Source organism: Heterocephalus glaber, unplaced genomic scaffold (assembly GCF_053883595.1).
Source record: "Heterocephalus glaber isolate CG9 unplaced genomic scaffold, H.glaber_assembly_v1.0 deba00001553, whole genome shotgun sequence".
Classification (NCBI taxonomy): domain Eukaryota; kingdom Metazoa; phylum Chordata; class Mammalia; order Rodentia; family Bathyergidae; genus Heterocephalus; species Heterocephalus glaber.
This window is the reverse complement of record NW_028258344.1, coordinates 5,904,151-5,924,484: the sequence shown is the minus strand read 5'-3', so window position 1 is coordinate 5,924,484 and position 20,334 is coordinate 5,904,151. Positions and strand designations below refer to the sequence as shown.

General features: G+C 36.6%; 1 protein-coding gene across 18 annotated transcripts in view; it reads left to right on the top strand.

Annotated features, from left to right (window-relative positions):
* Positions 1-20,334, top strand: part of Asph (aspartate beta-hydroxylase) — a 233,520-nt gene that overhangs the window by 86,649 nt on the left and 126,537 nt on the right. For all 18 annotated transcript variants that reach the window (XM_087190370.1, XM_087190372.1, XM_087190376.1 and 15 more), the window contains 3 exons: positions 888-926; positions 1,623-1,658; positions 6,035-6,079. In XM_087190370.1, coding sequence (XP_087046496.1) covers positions 888-926; positions 1,623-1,658; positions 6,035-6,079 — 120 coding nt within the window. The remainder of the gene's footprint in view (positions 1-887; positions 927-1,622; positions 1,659-6,034; positions 6,080-20,334) is intronic.

Sequence of the window (20,334 nt, the reverse complement as noted above, 5' to 3'; positions counted from 1 at the left end):
CCTGCCTCTCCCTCTTCCCAACGGCATCAAAGCAACAAAGTGATTTAACCCCAATTCTGAGAATATCTACAAGATAGGTGCTCAAAAATTGTTCTTTACTAAATAAATAAAAAGTAATAACTTCATGAACATTTGGGAAAAATAAGAATGTGTGCCCTTAGCATATCAGAAAATTGGAGGCATTCTGGAAAATCAGTTGTTGAGGAAGCTGCCAGTCCCCGGACACAGGAGAATGTGTGCAGAGAGGAGCTTTCTTTGCAGCAGGGCAGAGCAGCTCTTGGCACTGGAGCAGAGCTGCTCCAAGCCCTTCGCCAGCAGAAGAGAGCAGGGCTGGGCATTGGGCCCTGGTTACCATGGCAAATTAAGAGCCTGCCAACCCCTTCCCAGAGGCTAGTAGTGGGGTGTTTGCCCCCAGGTTAAATAGCAAATTGTTCCCTCAACAGAGTAGGGAATCTGTATGCTTAAAAACTGAGATCCAGGTGATCAGAGGGGTTGAGCTTTGGTTAACTCAAAACCTCAACCACAAACATAAAGAAAAATTTAAAAAGGAAATTTGGTGCCACTTGAAAATAAAGAAATTATTGAATACTTCAAGTACATGATTGGGGGAGGAGCTTGTATTTTCCTCACTGTACAGGACACATGATTTTATCATCTCCTCTGGCCCAATAGTGGCCTGTCTGGAATTTGAAGCCAGTCCTGTTTCACAGAGTTATTTAGACTTTTCCCCTGCCAGTCTGTAGTCTGGGTTTTGCAGTGACCAACCCTGGAGGTACAAATATTTATAAATAAGACAAAGGCTGACACCTGGAATGAGTTTTTTTAATTATTGGTATCATGAAAGTTATGCAGTGTTAAAGGATTATTTTTTTCTGTTTGCTTTATAGTATATGAATCTTCAGAAAATAAACCCATAGAAATTTCAGGTGCGTTTGTTTTTCTTTTCTATAAACAGATGTTACTTACAAATCAACCCTTAACTTCATATGTTAAAGCTTTTATAACTTGTGGGTAAAAGAATAGATAAAATGAGAAATAGAAGACATTTTAAAATTACTAAGAAATTGATTGGTTATTGTCAATATTGTTGTCCATGGCATCTGCAATGAGATTGGGTCCAGCATGTCCCATAGATAACAAAATCCGAGGATCCTCAAGTTTATAAAAGATGGTGTAGTATTTTCTTGGAGCCTATTCATACCTCCCATGCACTTTAAATCATCTCTACATTACTTATTTTGTTAATGCAATGTAAATGCTGTGTCAATAATTATTATATTGTATTTTTTAGGGAATAATGACAAAAAAGTCTACACTTTCAGTACAGATGCAGTTTTTCTCCAAATATTAAAAATCTTTGGTTAGTTGAATCTATGTATATAGGACCTGCAAATAAAATAAAACAACTATTATGTTTATTCTGCATTGATAGTACAAGTTTTATTTCATTAGGGATAATATTTAATGCATTCTTTGAATATAATTGAGATTTAAATTGATATAAATATTCATGAATCCATCCATAAGAAGACCCAGTCTAAAAATAAAAGCAACATTTACATATCTGAGTGGATATTAGTTGCTCAAGGGATCTCGGTTAATATATGTTTGTTTGTTTTTAGATAATGCTATAGAAGATTCAAACATAATTTCAGAAGGTAAGTTCATTGTATAGAAATAGTTTAGATTAGAAGCCGTGTGAGGGTGGTGTTAAGAACAGTGTACAGTGCATATAACTGAGAAGAGCACAGAAAGTTGCCCTGGATAGGAGTACGTGACCGCTTAGGAGAAAGTGATCTGCTGAGAACGGGTGAGCAGTGGGCAGAGACGGCTTGAAAGTGGGTCTTCTCTGTCGTTGTTCAGCTGGGGGAGCTGGGGGATGGATTCCCCCTTTTTTGGGAAATGAGGGGCTGTTTTCTGGAAAATAAAAATAGTTGTATATATCGTATTAAGTGATGAAACTTCATTTAACTTAGGTTTACATAGTTCTTAAAAGCTAAAAAATTCCGTGTATTATTTCAGACACTCCTCACAGTAGACCTGAAAGAGACAAGAAAAAGATCTTTGTCCTATTATACAAATGATAAGCTGAAACTTGAGTGAGGTCAGGACGGCCCCTGGTTCATGGGCACAGTGACTAAGCCAGCTCCAGCCCTGGTCCTGGAGTCCATGCTGTATGAGCCATGTGCTTTTCCAATAGCAGGCAGCCACCCAAAGCATGAAAAGGAGAGAAGTTTGCTCATAGAATACTCCTAGGGCTCACTGTTGAGCAGCTGGTTATTAGTTTTCCTATTAAATGCTACTTCTTTTTTCTATGTTGGGGATTGAACACAGATGCTATACCATTGAGCAATGTTCCCAGCTAAATGTTAGCTGTTTGTGAGCTTTGCTTAGCAGACTGGATAATGGTGTAATTAATGGAAATGGTGGAAGATAGATGTGGAGAGAATGGGGGAGACTGTTTGCCTTCCTAGTCAACCTAGCTGTGGGAGAGACTCCTGCATGGGTGTTACGGCTCACTGTTTCAGCAGGATTTATTTCTAGGTAGCAAGGATGAATGGAGTTGAGATTTTCTCCCATTTCCCATTTTTCACTTCTCTATAAGCAATATTAATTTTCTGAAGAATATCACTGAGTCTATATTTTGATTCAGTAAGGGTTAGAAAATGGAAGGGCTGGGGATGGAGCTCAGTGGCGCCACACCTGCCTCGCAGGAGGAAGGTCCTGAGTTCAATCTCTGGTACAAAACAAACAAAGAGAAAATGGAAATCCAAATCCCCAGGAAGAACTTCATCTAACCTCCCCCACCAGTGTTTTATGTAAAACAACCAACATCATCATATACAATTTGATCCCACTTTTCCTGAGTTAGATAAAGATATTTCTCCTGAAATTTTCAGGTATTTTGAGAAGCCAAGAGACTGCTAAGGGCTCTGGGCTGTGTACCTGCAGCCTACCTAGAGCTTGTGTGATGGGCTCTTCAGTACCTGAGTGAACCGAGGGGTATTGATAGTTTTTACACACCAGCTGGCCTCCCCTTCCCTCATCTTCGCTTGGCTTGGCAGGTTGTATCAGTGGATCTTTGGATTCCCAAACCAGAAACATGGGAGCCATTATTGAGTTCTATTCTCCCACTGTCTCTAGCTAAACCCAAGTCCTGTTTATAGACTCCTTTAATGCTTCTCCAATCCATTTTTTTTCCCTGTAGCTCTTATACTAGTAGTCTACTTGCACCCACATCTTCCTAGATAATAGCAATAGCCTGCTAGCTGGTCTTCTTGCCCTCTTCAAATCCATTTTTTACCTGTTAGGGTAATCTGTGCAAAAATCCATATCTCACTATATCAGTCCTATATTTAAGACATTCTCTTATTATATATCTGCGTCAGAAAGGCTATTTTAAGTTGTAGATAATGGAAAAACAATTTAAATTGGCTTAAGTGTAAAGAGGGGCAGATTAGTTTGGGCCTTCAAAGGAATTGGACTTTATTCTAGATGTCATAAGAACTTATGGAAATTCTTAAAGTATAGCATAATCGCTTATGTTTTGAAGAATTGCCTCAACTCCTACATAGCTATAGGATGGATTGGACAGGACAAGAATGGATGAGGGACTGCCCCTGTTAGGAAAGTGACTGGTGTCCCAGAGAGAGATCATGGCTTGAGAATGGAATAGAGAGTGTTGAACTAGAGATTTATTTTATGTGGCTTCTTTTTCTTTTTCTTGAAACCCAGAGCCTTGCACATGCTTCACAAGTGCTCTATTTTTGAATGCTGTGAGATATATTTTACAATTAAAATTGATGGATTTTTCTGATGGTTGTGAAACAAAGACAAGATTGAGTACATTCAGGGTGGTATGGTCCTGGACTGTTGTGCAGCAAAGAGGAGATAAAATGGTGTTTGGTTTGAGTGATTCCTGGATGATGGAGTCATTTATTGAGAAGAAGAAAACTAGAATGTAGAAGAAACTAATTAAAGGAAGAAAATCAAAAGCTCCACAGTAGGCATGTTAAGTTTGAAAATTATGAGATATCCAAGCAGAGGTATCAAGTATGGATTTAGACATACCAGCCTTAACTGATTGGGCAGGATCTGAGATGGATGTGAATGTTTTGTAAGCCATCATCTTGGAGGTGTTAATTAAACCATGAAAACCAGTGTGGTCACTTTGGAAGTGAGTTAAGTAGAGAGTGGAGAGGCTGTCCAAAGACTGAGTGCTAAGGACCTCCAACATTATAAAGTTGAAGGGGCAATGAACAACCAGTGAGTCAGGAGGAAAAAATGTCAAAAGGAAAAGCGGGAACACATTGCATGTTGCTGAGCGGCCCATAACTCTCAAGACTGGGAATTCCTTGTCACATTTGGCAACATTGAGAATGTTGTTGGTCTTCCCGGAAGCCATTGGCGTAAATGGTGAGAGAGAAAGCTGTACTGAGTGGAGTGGATTAAAAAAGTCCTGGAGTAAGAAGAAGCGGGCCATATAAGTTAAATAGGTAATGCGTTCAGGTTGTGCTGATATAACTAATTTTCTCTTTACTATTTAAAATAATATAAAATGATATAAAAATAAATCATATATCAAAAGTTTTAGAGTTTTTTTATGATGTGTATTTTTCAGAATAAAATTAGATGAGAATTTAACTTGGAATAGTAGTTTTCTTAGTATAACATCAGTGAAGAAAATAACAGGAAGTGTAATACATTAACAGTTGTTAGTAGAAATATGTTTGGTTATTCTTTTCAGTTTCCTTTTATGTAAAATATTTCCGAATGTTCTATTTTGGGCATGTATCATTTTTTTTGGTCCTGGGAATCAAACTTGGGACCTTGTGCTTGTGAGGCAGGCATCGGCACCACTGAGCTAAATCCCTGGCCCTGAGCATGTGTCATTTTTATAATTAGCAAATTAAGGTAAGAAGAAAAATGATTAAAATAGCTGCATAAATACTGTGAGTTTTAGAAAAACTATTAAAAATACATGCTTTTGACCAAAGCATATTAATAATGGGTAAAGACCAAAAGGAAAGCTGATACAATTTTCTTTAGATTAACATAGTATTAAAGGGTTGTTAGGTTTTTAAGACATTAATATGTAATATAATTTCATAGATCAAATGGAATTCATCTTTATAACATTGGGTAGTGATGCTTGCAGTCTCTAGAGGTAATTGGGTTGAAGTAGCCAAGGAAAAGGACAAGATAGTAAAAGTTCACATCCACATTACTGACCGGTCACTAGGATCTGGGAGTGCAGCTGGCTCACTACGAGACGATGTGAGGGTGCTGTGACCCGGGATCAATCCCCAGAATAGGAAAAAAGTTGAGCTTGCAGATTATTTTTCAAAACCATTAAGATTGATATTTGATTTTAAGATTCAACTTCAAATTAATTTATTTACATTGTCTAATTGATATTAAAATAGAGTTATGAGCCAAAAACTTTTCAAGAATTCTTCAGAATGTGGCTCCAGAATATGGCTCCCTGGTAAAGTGAATGCCTATTACGATGTACAGGTCCAAGGTTTGATCTGCTGCATTCCTAACAGCTCCCTCTTTCAAAAACTTTTCAATAAAAAATCCTTTAATGATGAAACAAGATGATTTATGTGTCTGTCCTCAGTTTGGTTATCAAGTTTGATGCCAAACTGTGGCAAAAATCTAGGTTTTAGTCCATATCTCATGTGCCAAGCAATAGGTTAGAAAGATGATGAAAAAACTGTTGTACAAAACAGTTGAGAAATATATAGCATTTTGCTCACTGTAGCTGTTTCTTTTCTTTGTTGGGATGGTGTTAAAACCTGATGTTTTCATAAGCATTGCAATTGAATTTTTTTTTTTTTATGTGCTGGGAATAGAACTCAGGACCTTGCGCTTGGGAGGCAGGTGTGGCACACTGACCTAAATCTCCAGCCCTTGCAATTGAATATTTTAAGTCTGTAAAAATAATCACAGTAACAAATACAGTATCGCTAATATGTATTTTAAACTCTGGTCAATAACATTTAATGGATTGTGCCTTTTTTTATTTTAGAAGTAAGTGTTTCCCTTGTGGATGAACACCAGGAAATACCACCAGGTATGGAATTTTATTAGATGTATGCTAGCTTGCTTTTTTTGCTCAGTTTTAAAATGCTGTTGATATTAATACTAACAATATGAAATAAATCTATGAAGGATAAACATCCTCAGAGAAAAAGACTGACAGTACTCAAATTTTTTTTTAAAATCTAAATTTTGATCAACTGAACCAAAATAATGGAAAACACCTATCCAATTCAGTCTAGTACATATGTGTTCTGCTGAAACTGGGGTAATAATCAAAGTACAGCCATTACAGATGGGAGGAATAGCAGAAGTCATGTTTTTGTTGTTTGTTTGTTTTTGTCAGGCCATTCAGTGCAGATAGGGAGTCAGAATTGCCTCTGGTGAAAGCTCAGTTGTGTGTCACTTGTGAAGTTATCCCTTTTCTTCCTCATTCCTGTCCTTGAAGGCATGTTGAGGCCCAGGCTGCCTAGGGCTTGTTAGTACCAGGTGGTCTTTTTCTTCACCCTCTACATGAATTCCATCTCTCTACTCTTCCCTGTGTCCCCCTTCTTGTTCCTCTTGCCATCATTGAGTTTAAAGAATGGGAACAGCCTTTCAGCTAAGACGTTTACTTTCAAGTGCATTTCAGAGATGATGTAGACTACTTGTGATCAGAAACTGGCACATAAATTCCTTTTCTTACAGTGGGGAAGAATGATCTTCTAAGAGAAGATTTTTCATATTCTATCTCTTCCTCAAGCGTATTGCTTCTCATTTCTGTTTTAGTTTTATTTTTTCTTTTTATGTCATATGATTCAATTTGATGATTTGTCATGATTTTTATGTCAATGATTCAATTTTTATTCATATTTTTCACGTTAGGCTTACTGTGAATTTTGTAGCAGTGATACACATTAATGATTTTGGTACCTGCCAAAATTAATTGAATACTATTAAATTTCCAGATTAAAATAAAAGAATAAAATAATGAAAGAATAGTTTTAGTTATGCTTCAGTTGTCTTCACTTATTTATGAATGGGATGTTTAGGTTTTTATACTTGTCATACCTAGTACATTTGTAATAATTTGCAAAACAAATACTAGATTAAGAGACCGACATTGTTGGTATTACAGTGTGAATGGGAAAATAAACCCATTGAGAAATTTATATGATAGTTACGGAACAGCTTATATTTTGTATTTTAAAATGATAGGCAGGTCAAATAAAGTTGATAGCTATGCCCATGCCTTTGCTAGTTTCTTCTCTGTTGTACAGTTATGTTTGACAGAGTACCTTGTTCCTGTTTGAAGAAGCAGAAAAGGTTATAGAATTAGTATTTTGAATACTATTCTATTCCTTTAAAGAAGATTATTTTAAGTATTTCTGGAAATGATTTTGTACAGCATCAATCTTTTTGTAGTTATAGTTTATATTTCTAATATTGATCTAACTATTGTAAAGATATGAGAAATAATATTTTTTAAACATAAATAGCTATGAAAACTGATCCTGTAAATTTCTTTCAACTATAAATATAAAACACCAAATGGTTAGAGTATTTGAATTAGATGAGATAGTTAACAACCACAACCAAAGCACATAAAAATGAATGTTTGATTAGTGTGCATAATATCTGACATAGAATAAAGTCCTAGGAAATGGTGTCCATGGCTATTATTGTTTAATAATTAATTAGCTTGATCTATGAGGTAGATCAAGAGAAAGTAAATTCTGAAAGTTCTGTTCAGGAATTTGTAACCTATAATGTGATATTGTAAAAATTTGTTTGAGCTGCTGCACAGTTGTAATTTGACATTACCGAAAGAGAATGTAAGGGTGATAGTCAACAATAGTAATTTTTTAAAAATTGTACTTGGCTTACTTATTACTATTTTACTCTTATTGTTAGTATTTATTGCTTCATGTTACAGATTTTACTATTGTGCAAAATAATATTCATAGGTGTACATTAGTGATATTTTTGTGCAGTCAATTGACTTCTCAGTAGTGTTTATTTGTGTAAATGATTGCAGGAACACCCACTGTTGGATCTGTCTCCTCACTACTTTTCAGTTATTAAAATGTTTTGATTCCATAGAAAACTCAAATTGAGGACTTCTGTAGAATTCTGGATATTAGGTCACTTTTTCCTGGCCCTTGGAACTGAATTGACTAATTTGTCTTCCCTGATCATTCAAAGACTAGGTTATACCATCTTACTCTAAAGTTCATAACAATACTGTATGCTAATCCTATAGGCGCATTATCACCATTGTAACCAGCCACACAGTAGGAGACAGTGATGAGCAACAACTGTTCTAAGCACATTCCATAGGTTAACCTTTAATAGTTCCAGTTGTCTAAGAAGTAGGTATGCTATTATCTCTATTTTACAGATGAGAACAATAAGGCACAGCAAGGCAACCAACATAAGCCTCCCCAGGTCACAGAGCTGACAAGTGCAAGAGGGATTAATCTTTGCATTCTGGCTCGAAAATTCACTCTTGGCTACTAATATGTACAGCATTTTAAATATGTGAAGGCTGAGGAGCTGATAAGTTTGGAGAGGTTTTTTTGTGTGATAAAATGATACACATCATATTCTTTGGAATCTTTCTCTTAATCTACATGAGTTCATCATTTAGGATTCTGGAAGATTAAATTATGATTTTTGGTAGAAAAGTAAGCTGTCCAATAATTTAAATTTTGCATCTTTCATTTATATTTATAAATGCCTTGTGGATAGATTTTTGTTGAGGATGTAGAAAGTCAATCCTAAGAACTGATCATTCTGATGTTGAGTTAATCACTTTGAAATATCTAATTTTTAAAATTAATTTTGGAATCACTACTCTTGTAATAAATTGTTATCTTTCTCCACAAACATATTTTTACTTGAAGTCATATGGTATATTTCTAGCAATATGATAGCATACATATACATGGCAAAATTGAGTGATTTATAAAGAAATTTATACAGTTCATTAGAATAAAATTTTCTTCCAAATAATACTTAAGGCCATATGACTAGGTGGATTTATTAGCTATTTTTGTTTGCCTTACTATGCCAGAAAAGAACAATTAAAAGGTTAATTTTATATTTTATTTTTATTTGGAACAGAGACATCTGAGCATCATGGTTTCTGGGTGATTCTGTTTCTCCTGGCTCTGAAATTGGAGATAACACTTGCAATTCTGGAATAATTAGCAGAAGTAATGGTATTCCTCCATTGCATCCATCCAGAACTCCCACGCAGGCCTTCCTCTCACCCAGCATTTTTAAAAACTGATCATTCATGTCAAAAACTAGCTTTAGTCTGGCAGCACTGGAAGTTGGAATCAGTGACAATTGACTTCATCTTCAAAGGATCTTGTCTTAGCTACTTTCTTGTTGCTGGGACAAAATACCTGACACCTACAAGTTCAAAGAGGAACAGTTTATTTTAGCTCATATTTGGAGAGGTCTCAGTCCATAGTAAGCTGGCTCCAAGGCAAGGAAGCATGGCAGGAGAAACAGTCCATGGCATGGCAGACAGGAAGCAGCCAGCAGTGAGCCTAACTTTCTTTTTTATTCCATTCAGGCCACAAGCCTATCAGTTGTTACTATCCATACCCAGGTTAGCCTTCCCATTATCCACACCCAGAGCTATGCTAAACCAATCAGTGGATTAATCCAGTTATTCCATCCATAATCTAGTATTACACATACATGATCCACCCACCTCCCAAAAGCCCTACCTGTAAGTACATAAGGTTTTGGGGGAACATCTAGAAATAATCCAAAACAGAACTAATGGTTATCAAGGACTGTATATGAATATTATTATTAATGATTCACTTATTCAAGAAGCATATATTGAACAAATACTGTGGTATAGACTCTGCACTGACCAAAGAAACTACATAATAATGTAGTCCTTGCCTGGAGATTGTACAGTGGAGTGAAAAAACAAATGTGGTGGCATCAGTTTTTCAGAATGGTACACAAGGCAGTTCTCAGTGGGAGGGATAATTCACCCAACCTTAGCAAGAGTGGTACAGAGCGATTATGGGCTTTGCTCATGTCATTGTGCTACTTTTAGCTGAGTTTTGAACCACTGGTAGAAGTTATAGGAATGGGTGTGGAGCAAGTGCTTACTGAGCAGAAACCAAAATATGAAGGTAAGAAGACAGTGAGGGAAAGTAGGCAGAGATCTCAGTGTCTTTTATACCATATTTGGGAGTTTGGATCTAAGCTTAAAAGTAATGGGAAGCCACTGGAAATTCCAAGCAGAGAAGTCACATGATCAAATCCAGGTTTTGAAAAGGAGGTAGAGATAATTAAGGAGCCCCTGTGTTAATCTAAGCCAGAAATAGTGGAAGCTTGACTGGTAGAATGAATGGAAAAGAGGTATCCTTGTCATAGTAGTTGTGTAGATTTTTTTTGATCAAGGCTATTTGGAGTCCTATATGCCTCACTTGTTTGTATGTCAAGTTCTTTTCCCCTGCTTGGGAAGTTTTCTGCTATTACTTCTGTGAAGAGTTTTTTATGTCATCTGCACTCTCTCCTGTTTCTTCATTGACTCCAATCAGTCTTATGTTATTTTTCTTTGCATCGTCTAGCAGCTGCTGGATTGATTTCTTGTGTTCCCTTATAATTTTGAAGCAACTTTTCTTTTCCTGGTTATTAATTGCAATCTTATCTTCTATATATGAAATTCTGTCCTCACATTGGCTCATTCTGCTGTGTAGACTTTCAATGGATTTTTTTCATCTCCTGGAAATCTATTTGCACCTGTTTATGGATTCCATTTGTTTCCTATGTTGGGATTCCATCATGTTCCTGAGCTCCTCCCTAGATTTATTAATCATGTCTTGCACTAGGAGCACCATCTCTCCTGTTATCTGAGAAATTATTTCTGATTTCATTTTTTCCAGATTCCCTTTTGTTGCCAGTTCAGTGGGTCCAGATGGTTGAGTATCAGAGTGTTCCATCCCATTTCCCTTTGGGGTTGCTGTAGGTGATCTGGAAGTCTGGTTTTGAGACTTATTTATGTGTTTTCTCACTTCGACTGGGGGGGCCAGGGCGGGTGCTGTTGGCACCCGCGTGGCTCACCTCCTCTGAGCTGGGAGAGGTGGGACAGGGGCTGAGAGCGATGGTAGGGATGGTGGCCCAGAAGCCCTTTCCTCTGGGCCGGGAGCAACGGGACAAAAGGCAGCCCAAAAGCCCTTTCCTCTGGGCTGGGAGCGGTGGGAGGGATGGTGGCCGGGAAGCCCCTTCCTCTGGACCAGGAGCAGTGGGACAATGGCTCAGAAGCTCCTTCCTCTGGTCCGGGAGCAGCGGGACAGACCTCCTTGTCATAGTAGTTGGAGGTGGAAATAATTTGATGGAAGCAGAGTCAAGGATGATTCCTGCATTTCTGCTTTGAGTTCTTGTGAGGGAACCTTAATGGAGATGCAGAATGCAGGAGGGACGGAAGGCTGCAGAAGAGAAGCCAGGCCTGGCTTTATAGATGTTATTTATACCCTAGTAAACCACTTCTGAGTGGAGCCTTTAAATAGGAGTTTATATTTAAATTGTTAAACTTGAAACTGAACTTTTAGTTTATTTGCCCTTTTATGAATACTTATCATTGTACTTTGAACAACTTCTTGTTGTCTTACAGTATTTCAAAAATTTTAATTCCTCTTACAGTCTAGCTAACTGTTAAATTCTAAGAGAAATGAAAGTCAAACGCATTTAAAGAATTTTTTTCTAGTGAGATATAATTTATATACTAGGAAGAGCTTAAATGTTAATTTTTACATGTATGTACACATCCTTGTATCTACAGCTCAAGCTGTAGAAAATGTGTAGTGCTCCTAAAGCACGCCCCTCAGTGACACCTCCTCACACCAAAGACAACCACTGATCTTCCCTGTTGCATCTAGACTGCTTTCATCTGCTTCTAAATTTATTGTAACTACGTAACTGGAACTCCCTTGCCCCAATTTTGTGACGAGTTTCTCATATTTATTGCTCAGCATTTTATTTGTGAGTTTCATTCACCTTGTAAAGTATAGTAATTTGGTCTTATTCATTACTATTTTCTGTAAATGGACTGCAGGGTTTTATTTTGTTATTAGCTACTATGAAGAAAGATGCTGTTTTTGAATATGTCTTTTAGTGTATATAAACTCTCATTTCTGCTGGATATATAAAGATACATATAGATATATATCTACTTCTTCCACATTAACATCAAAAACATTATTGCTTATAAAAATTTTTGACTACCTGCATATATAGGTAGGTAGAATGAAAAGAGAGAAGAAAGAAAATATCATAACTGTCTTAAAATACCAGAGACTGAGTAATTTATAAAAAATTAAAGTTTATTTAGCTCATGGTTCTTGTGACTAAGAAGTCTAAGAGTGTGGTGCAGCATCTTCTTGATGGTACCTGGTGTGGGCCTTCTCACTACAGAATAACATTGCCCAGAGCAACACATGGTGAGCAAGCATGCTAGCTTAGACCTCACTCACTCTTCTTATAATGCCACAAATGCTGTCATAGAGGCCCAAACTTATGATCGCATGTGATCCTAATACCTCCCAAAGAGTCCACCTCCAAACACCATTAATATAAGACTTCTGATTAAATTTTCAAAACAAATGTCTGGGGCACGCATTTAACCATAGCTGCAGTCCAGCTTTAGAAATTTTATAAACATTTATCTGAATATTTATCTCTACCAGCTTTTTTATAATCTGATATTGTAACAAATGCAGCACTGTAAGAATAAAAAAAGCTAGATACTAAAGTTCAATATGAAAATACCGATAAATAAAAAGTTGAGTAGGAATGAATTTTACTTCTTTTAAAATACTCAATACTTTTCTTATTTTATCAGTAACATTAAACATTGAAAGAAAATCATTAAACTAATATATTTAAATACATCTCCTGTATTTATTTGTCAAACACCATACTAGATTTGTTTATTTTCAATAATGAAAACATTGGTGGGAAAAAGCAATGTAATGCTTCTGTTTCTCAAAAGTTTGAAATTCTTCGATTCAGTTGTAATTCTCAAATGTTATAAAGGACTTCAGATTTTCATCTGCAGATTTGCAAATAATCCTAGAGACTTCTGATTAATTATTCCATTACATGTCCTTAAAAATAAGCAAACAAAAACAAACAAGCATTTATATCTGTTGGTTGGTTTTTGAAAAGTAGAACATGAAGCAGTTTCACAGTCTTTATCTGGTTGGTCCTTTAATTTAGATTTCCCCTTATTTTTGCAGATACTTAAAGCTTCAAAAAGACTGCCCCTACTACTACAGGAGGACCAGCCTAACCATACGCACCAAAAGATGGCTGTGATAGATCTTGTGAAGTAATTATGAGCAGATCAAGATCTTTGGGAATGAACACTAAAGATGTTTTGAATGAATTATAGTACACTGGCATTTTAGTGTATTTTTTTTTGTTTTTTTTTAGAAACTACATGTGATGTTGCATTCCTGCATGTCCTTTTCTGATAGCATTAGTAGATTCATTGGTTTGTTTGTTTGTTTTTTTCTTTTGAAACAGCTTTAGGCTTACCTGCATTTATGTGTATTTTTTCAGATGATTATATTGATGATGTAGCAGCAATTATCTTGGCAAGATTTTAACAGTATTTGTATCAGTAATTAACGCTGTGTCAGACTGACTTGTATAAATGCTACATTAAACATGATTTGAAAGCCATTAAGTGCACTTTGCATTAGCACTCTTAAAAAACACTAATAGAGGTCATCATTAGCTGGGAAGATTTGAGGTGTATATATCAGTACTGATATTCTTATCAAAAATTTCTATATCAGCTTTGAGTATTCAAGTTATAATACAAATTTTGAGATTTTTGTAGCTTTTATTAGAAAAATTTAGTGTTTCAAGGGAAGTTTTAAATTATCACTAATTTATTTTCAAAATGTGAGAGGACACTAACATTTCTTGTTAGGACATAAGGAAAAAGAATGGCCTGAAGAAGTATCTTAGGCAAAAATGCTTTTTGGCACCTTAGATTGATCATATATATATTTAGGTGTAGTCCATTCAGTATTTATTTTTTAAAAATAGGACATCTATATAAATTACTGGTGCATAACATAAAGATTTTTTCTTCCTTTGGCTAATTAAGCAATAACCTCATAGCACTGGAGACTGCACAGTGCTCTCACTAGATAAAGTCAATAATGACTAATTAGGTTGATTTAGGATATATGAAAAGAACTCACTAAGTCTGATGCCTGCTGCTATTTCACAGGGATGAGCCTTTTCCTTTCTACACTGAAGATTTTCTTCTATTTTTAATGTGATTTTATTTTGGCTCCAAAATGGTTACTGCAATGAAAATAGTCCTTAGGAAAGAAGATGGCTGCAACATCATTCCGAAATAATCGTGTGCTGTAAGAATAGACATAAGAAAAGGTTTCATGTATGGGTCAGGGACACCTCTTGATTACGTTATCCTTTTTTTTTCTATAAGATAAGGTAACTTTTCTGCTTTTAGGGTAAAAATTAAAGTTTATATTTTTAGCATTATGTATTATAGTTACATGTGAGTTGTGCATGCTGATTCAATATGTAGTGAATACCTGAAATAAGTTAGTAGTAGAAGCAATAATTTTCTAAAGCTGTGATATGGGTGGTATAGAGTTGATACTCATTATAATTAAGCTCTTCCTATTGTGAATTATAGGACACTACTTTTTATAAAGCCATATTTTTTTAGAGAAACTTAGGGTGATACAGAATTGATGAATGACTAAATTAAGTTTTACTAGATTTTTGTATATAATTATCTCTAGAACTTGAAATTGAGAATTCATTATGCTGTGGTCAATTTCAAATACTTTTTAATTCCAAACATCTAAGTTAATGAGTTATGTCTTTCCAAATAGGTGCCATGTTAGGCAATGTCAGTGTATTTTCTAAGAATAATGTAAATGTCATCTGTTTAATGTTATTTGCGTGCAATAAAATGCAGAACTATCCTTCTCTACATTGTCATTATTTTAAATTTTGTTGTATAATAAAATCAGTCCATTTTATGCTGAGTAGTAGTATTTTAGAAGACTAGCATTTTTGGCAACTAAAATCACAAAGGAATGACTTCAGCCCCTTTGATTACCTGTTTCCAGTAGGTAATGCTTACTTAGCATGTACTGTTGTGCTGCATTGCTGGGGAACAGGAGTAGAATGAAATAGCCCTTGCATCCATCTTTTGTAGGCTTTGATTCCGTGACTACAAGTATTGATTATTTCTTAGTGAGAATTCCCACCCACATCAATTCTCACCTTCCATGACTGTCCTATTGTAAGAATATTAATTTCATCACGAGTATGTGGACAAGGGGCAGAAATATATATGGTTTCTCTTTCTTCTCCCCCATTTCTAATCTTTATTCTCTGGATAGAAAAAGAACTAGAAAAGAAAGAAACAAACTCCTCAGATTCTAGAAAGAATTGTTTTTACCTCTAAAATATCCAGGAAAAAAAAAAAACCCAATAAAAATGGTTTTTGGATAAGCAGACCTCCTTTGATTGAGTGTACCTAACTCTGATGATATTTAATATATTTGGAAGTTGAATTTTTCTCAGCAGCTGGATGTTATCCCAGCTTACAGATGGGTAAGTTGAGAATTGAAGAGGTGGAAACTCCTGCCAACCTGTGGAGTATTCCTGTATTCCAGGCAGCTTGTGGAAGGTAGAAGCCATGGGAGAGGCACACAGTGTGCAGAAGACCAGTTAAGAAACTGGCTGGTGGTCTGTGGTGGTGCTGAGGGCTGAGATAAGGAAATGGCCAGCAGACAGATAGAGCAGCATGGCAGGGTGTGGCCCGGAAAGTGTGCAAGGTGGGTGTTTAGGGAGGAAGCAGAGCCAGGCTTGGTCTTGAGCATAATAGGTGCTCATGATGAGGCACTGACAGGGCCAATAAGCCTGGGTGCAAATTAGCTTTCGGCTGTGCTGGGTAGGCAGATGAACACATTACCTGGAACTTTGTAAGATACACTGTATCTAAATCCAGAAAAGTGACACTCTTTTTAATGACTGCTTGACAGGTGTTTTGTTTTTGTTTTGTTTGAGAAAGGGTCTCACTGTGTAGTTCAGGCTGGCCTCAAACTCAGTATGTAGCCCAGGTTGGCCTTGAACTAGTGGCAGTCCTGCCTCCTGAGTGCTGGGATTACAGGCATACGCCACCAGGCCTGGCCGGGTTTTTCCATCTCCCTCTCACTCTTCCTCCTCCTCTGATTTCTCTTTTATCCAGTAATAATCTCTCCTCTACTTCGTGTGAATTGTTTTTTAACATTCCACATATTAGGAGAAACATCCAGTACTTGTCATGAGTCTGACTTATTTTACTTAACATGATGATCTCCAGTTCCATCCCTTTTCCTGAAAATGACATTATTCTTTACAACTGAAGCATGAGACTTTTTTTAAAAAAATCAAGATTCCAATCTTTTTAGTAAGATTTTCCTTGCTCTGATGAAATAGTGTTGAAAGTGGAAAAATGAGTTATGTTAATATAGAAAAAGAACGTGTAACTTTTTTTCCTTTTTGGCTATAAGTAAACATTAAATATGAGTTATAAGTGAATTTGTACTTTTGCAGTTTTCAGGGATAGGGTGAGCATTTAGCTCCCTTAGTGAACTGCTCATTGTTATGATGTACTGTGTTTACAATGGCATTGATATGGGTTATGGCCTCTGATATCAGTCCTTTTTGTTCTGTAACCTTGGGAAAAATCCTTAGCTACTCTGCCTCAGTTTCCTTATCCATATAATTATAACTGCCTGGATGGCTCATGAGAAGGTTAAATGGGTTAATCTGCATTAATTGCTTAGAACAATGCCTGGCATCCACTGAGTGCTCAACAAATCATTTTCTTCTTCAGCACAGTGAAGTCCAAGTACCAAGAATATAATATTACTTTATTAGCTGCGCAGGATGCAGTGAGTTAAGCTAGATTTTATACAAAAGTCCTTTGCCTAAACTAAAGTTGAGCACTGAAAACCAAAAAAGGTCAAAATTGTAGGAACCACTCTATGAGTTAATCCCAACCCAAGGGATGAACTAGGATTAAAGACAACAGACACAAAGATAACTTGGAAGGGGAGAACCAGGGGACTCTTGCCTCTAGTGGACAACAGAGCCCCTAGCTGGTGGTACTCCTCACTTTTATTAGATTTGCACAAAGAAGCAAGCAAGCATGTGATCTAGGTTTAGGGGAGAGTTCTTCAAGTTCTCATAATTTACAGACTGCACCCCAATGTATATTTTCTTTAACCGGACTTAACTGTAGTTGACTCCTTGAAACTTGCTGGTGCTGGCATGCTAGCAGACAACCTGAGGGAGAGACAACTTTCTCTCCTCCCTAGTACTTCAAGGAGAGTTCAACTCAGGCCTCAGCCTTTACACTTGGCTTCCAGAAGGGGACACCCAGTAATGAGAACAAGAGAGAGCTTTTGTCCTAGGCCTGGAGTGATTTGGGCTGTTCTCATGCTCTCCTAGGTACTGTGCGGGAGAAGAAAGGAAGAGGCCCTTGTTTCTGGGAGTAGATCCAACCATACTCCCTGAGTTCCTGCAGGGAAGAGGGTGCAGGGCCTCTGCCTTAGGGTCAGTGTCTTCCACTTCTATTTGGGACGTGACCAGTGCAAACCATTCCTCCTTTGTCCCCCTTTATCCCCAGGAGTGGGAAAATCTGTGAAAAGCCCTAAACTTTCTTCATGACCAGCACGCACCTGTTCTATCTAGTCAGTTTAGAAACTCACATTGTATAATTGATTTTTTTCAAGTTGCATTAGCTCCGTGTGATTACTGAGGGATGTGGAGGGTTGCACACTTTCTGACGGTAGTAATAACCCCATTAAAAAAGCCCCTTCAGGAATAAGATTGTTAATACTTTTCTTCCTTGCTGTGTCCCTAATGTCTATTACTTGCTGTTCCAGGTACATATTAGGTGTTTGGTTAATATATATTGACCAAATGGTATTGTTTAATCTAGTTCAGCTACCCTATTTTATAAGGTTATAGTTAATAAAATGGAAAATCCCAAAGTTTTGAACATTCAGCAGAGATCAACAAATCCTTTATGTAGATATATATCATATACATATATATGAAATATAATCACAATATACAGTGAATGTTTAAATTTTTAAAAATTATTGAAGGACACATTGCTATTAATCCCCCTCAGAATACTCCCTCTGGTATTGAACACATGTTTGCCATTGTTTCCGCACCTTCTGAAGACGTTCTGGAAGTCTTTCATGAGTATTTTTAGTTGCACAACTGTGACTGCCTTGATAACCTGACCTTATTCAAAATATTTACCTTTCATGGCCATTTTGACTTTGTAGAAGAGCCAAAAGTCACTCAGTGCCTCGAATCTGATAAGTAAGCTAGGTGAGGACGTGCTAATGTTTTTACGAGCCCGCCTTTCCATTGGATGGCACTCAGCAGCAGCATTCACTGTGGACCTTGTAAAGATTTCACAGCAAAAGGACTTCCAGATTTGCTTCAGAAAGTGGCAAGAATGATGGGATAAGTGTGAAGTAAGGGGAAATTTTTGAAGGGGATTCATGGCAATGTGTCTTTCACTGTAATTTTGTCACTTTCTTTTCTTTTTTTTTTTTTCTCGGTACCGGGGATTGAACTCAGGACCTTGTGCTTGCCGAGGCAGGCGGCAACAGCACTGAGCTAAATTCCCAGCCCTCTTTCACTGTAATTTAAAAACTAATTTATGCACATACCATATTTTTTTCGTAGCCCTTGTATGTCATATGCTGCGTTCTTCTTGTAGCATGTCCAGGAGGTACGTGAAGTTGGGGTCAACTCTGTGGAAGCTACTCTTTACAAAAGCTGAGACTTAGACTTCCCTATCCTTCCATTACTCTTTGAAAGAAAGTATGAAGTGGCACAGTGGAAAGAACATCATGCTCTGGAAGCATTTAAACTGTTGGCCTTGACAGCTTTGGGAAACACATAGTAGTTTCTCCACCTCAACTTATTTGCACAAAAAGAGTTTCCGTGCACATCTCAGGAGACAAAAGAATACATGAGCAATGATGTGCTTAGTTATAAGATTAGATTTTAAGTTCCCTTTTCTTCCTTTTTTCTAGCATCTCAAAGAATCAAAACCACTTGACCTATAAAAAGGTTTTTTCTGCCTCAGAGCCTGGATGAGATTTATTTTTTAACTTTACAAATTGAAATGTTTCATGTGGATAAATGTGGGCAACTTGGTACCAACAAATCAAGTGACCTGTGTGAATGTACCCTTGACATATGTATCTTTGTAAAAAGACCTAAAGACAAAATAAGTACCTACTGGGACTATAACCAACTGGTCTACCTTGTGAATATACTAGATCCTTTATTTGTTAAACAGTAGGCCTGATATTAAGTTACAGGTATAGAAATGAGGTAATAAACACACAGTCAACTTAGTTTGTTGTCTTCCATGTGAGGAGTGGATGTTCTTTGACTAGTCCAGGCTTCTAGTGGGTATCAATGCATTTGGAGGCCTCATTTGTGGAAAAAACACTGACCGATTAACTCAGTATGAGGCTGATACCTGTTGAGCCTCTTGGTGTGTGAGCTGATAGTGCACACCTGTGCTTCATTCAGTGCAGGCACCTGCAATGGATCATATGTGAATGTGTGAAGTCCTTTGGGCTTGCAGTATTCCCAAAAGGGTGACGTGCTGCATTTCTTTATACACACAATGCTATTATGATAGTAACCTTATGGTTTTAGGATACAATAAAAATATTGAACAAGCTTTGATGATATCATTTCCACACCTTAGTTTGCCTTTATGTCCATAGAGAAACTTAAGTTGGTATACATCAGTCATTCTTCCTTTTATTTTTATTTAGTTTTTTAAAATTTTTTCTTAGTATGTTTGTGATACAAAATAGATATATTCCTTGTGCAGTATTGGTACATATATTTATTGGTACAAATGATTATACAGTATATCACATCTTGATCTTTTTTACTTTCCCTTCCTCACCACTCCTTCCTATCTCACTCCATCCCTGGATCCCCTTGCCATATCCACAGAGTCTGTCTTCCTATTTCCTATCATCTTTGATTTATTTTACTTTTAAATTATTTATACCTTGGGTTTCTCATATAAAATAAAATATTCTCTTATAGACTGGGAACATTTAGTCTGGTGCCTGACACTTGGTTACTGTTCAGTGACTTCCATAATTATAAAATTATAAATTTTAGAATTACTAGTAATTAATTCAATTGAGCCTAAATCTTGCTACTTTG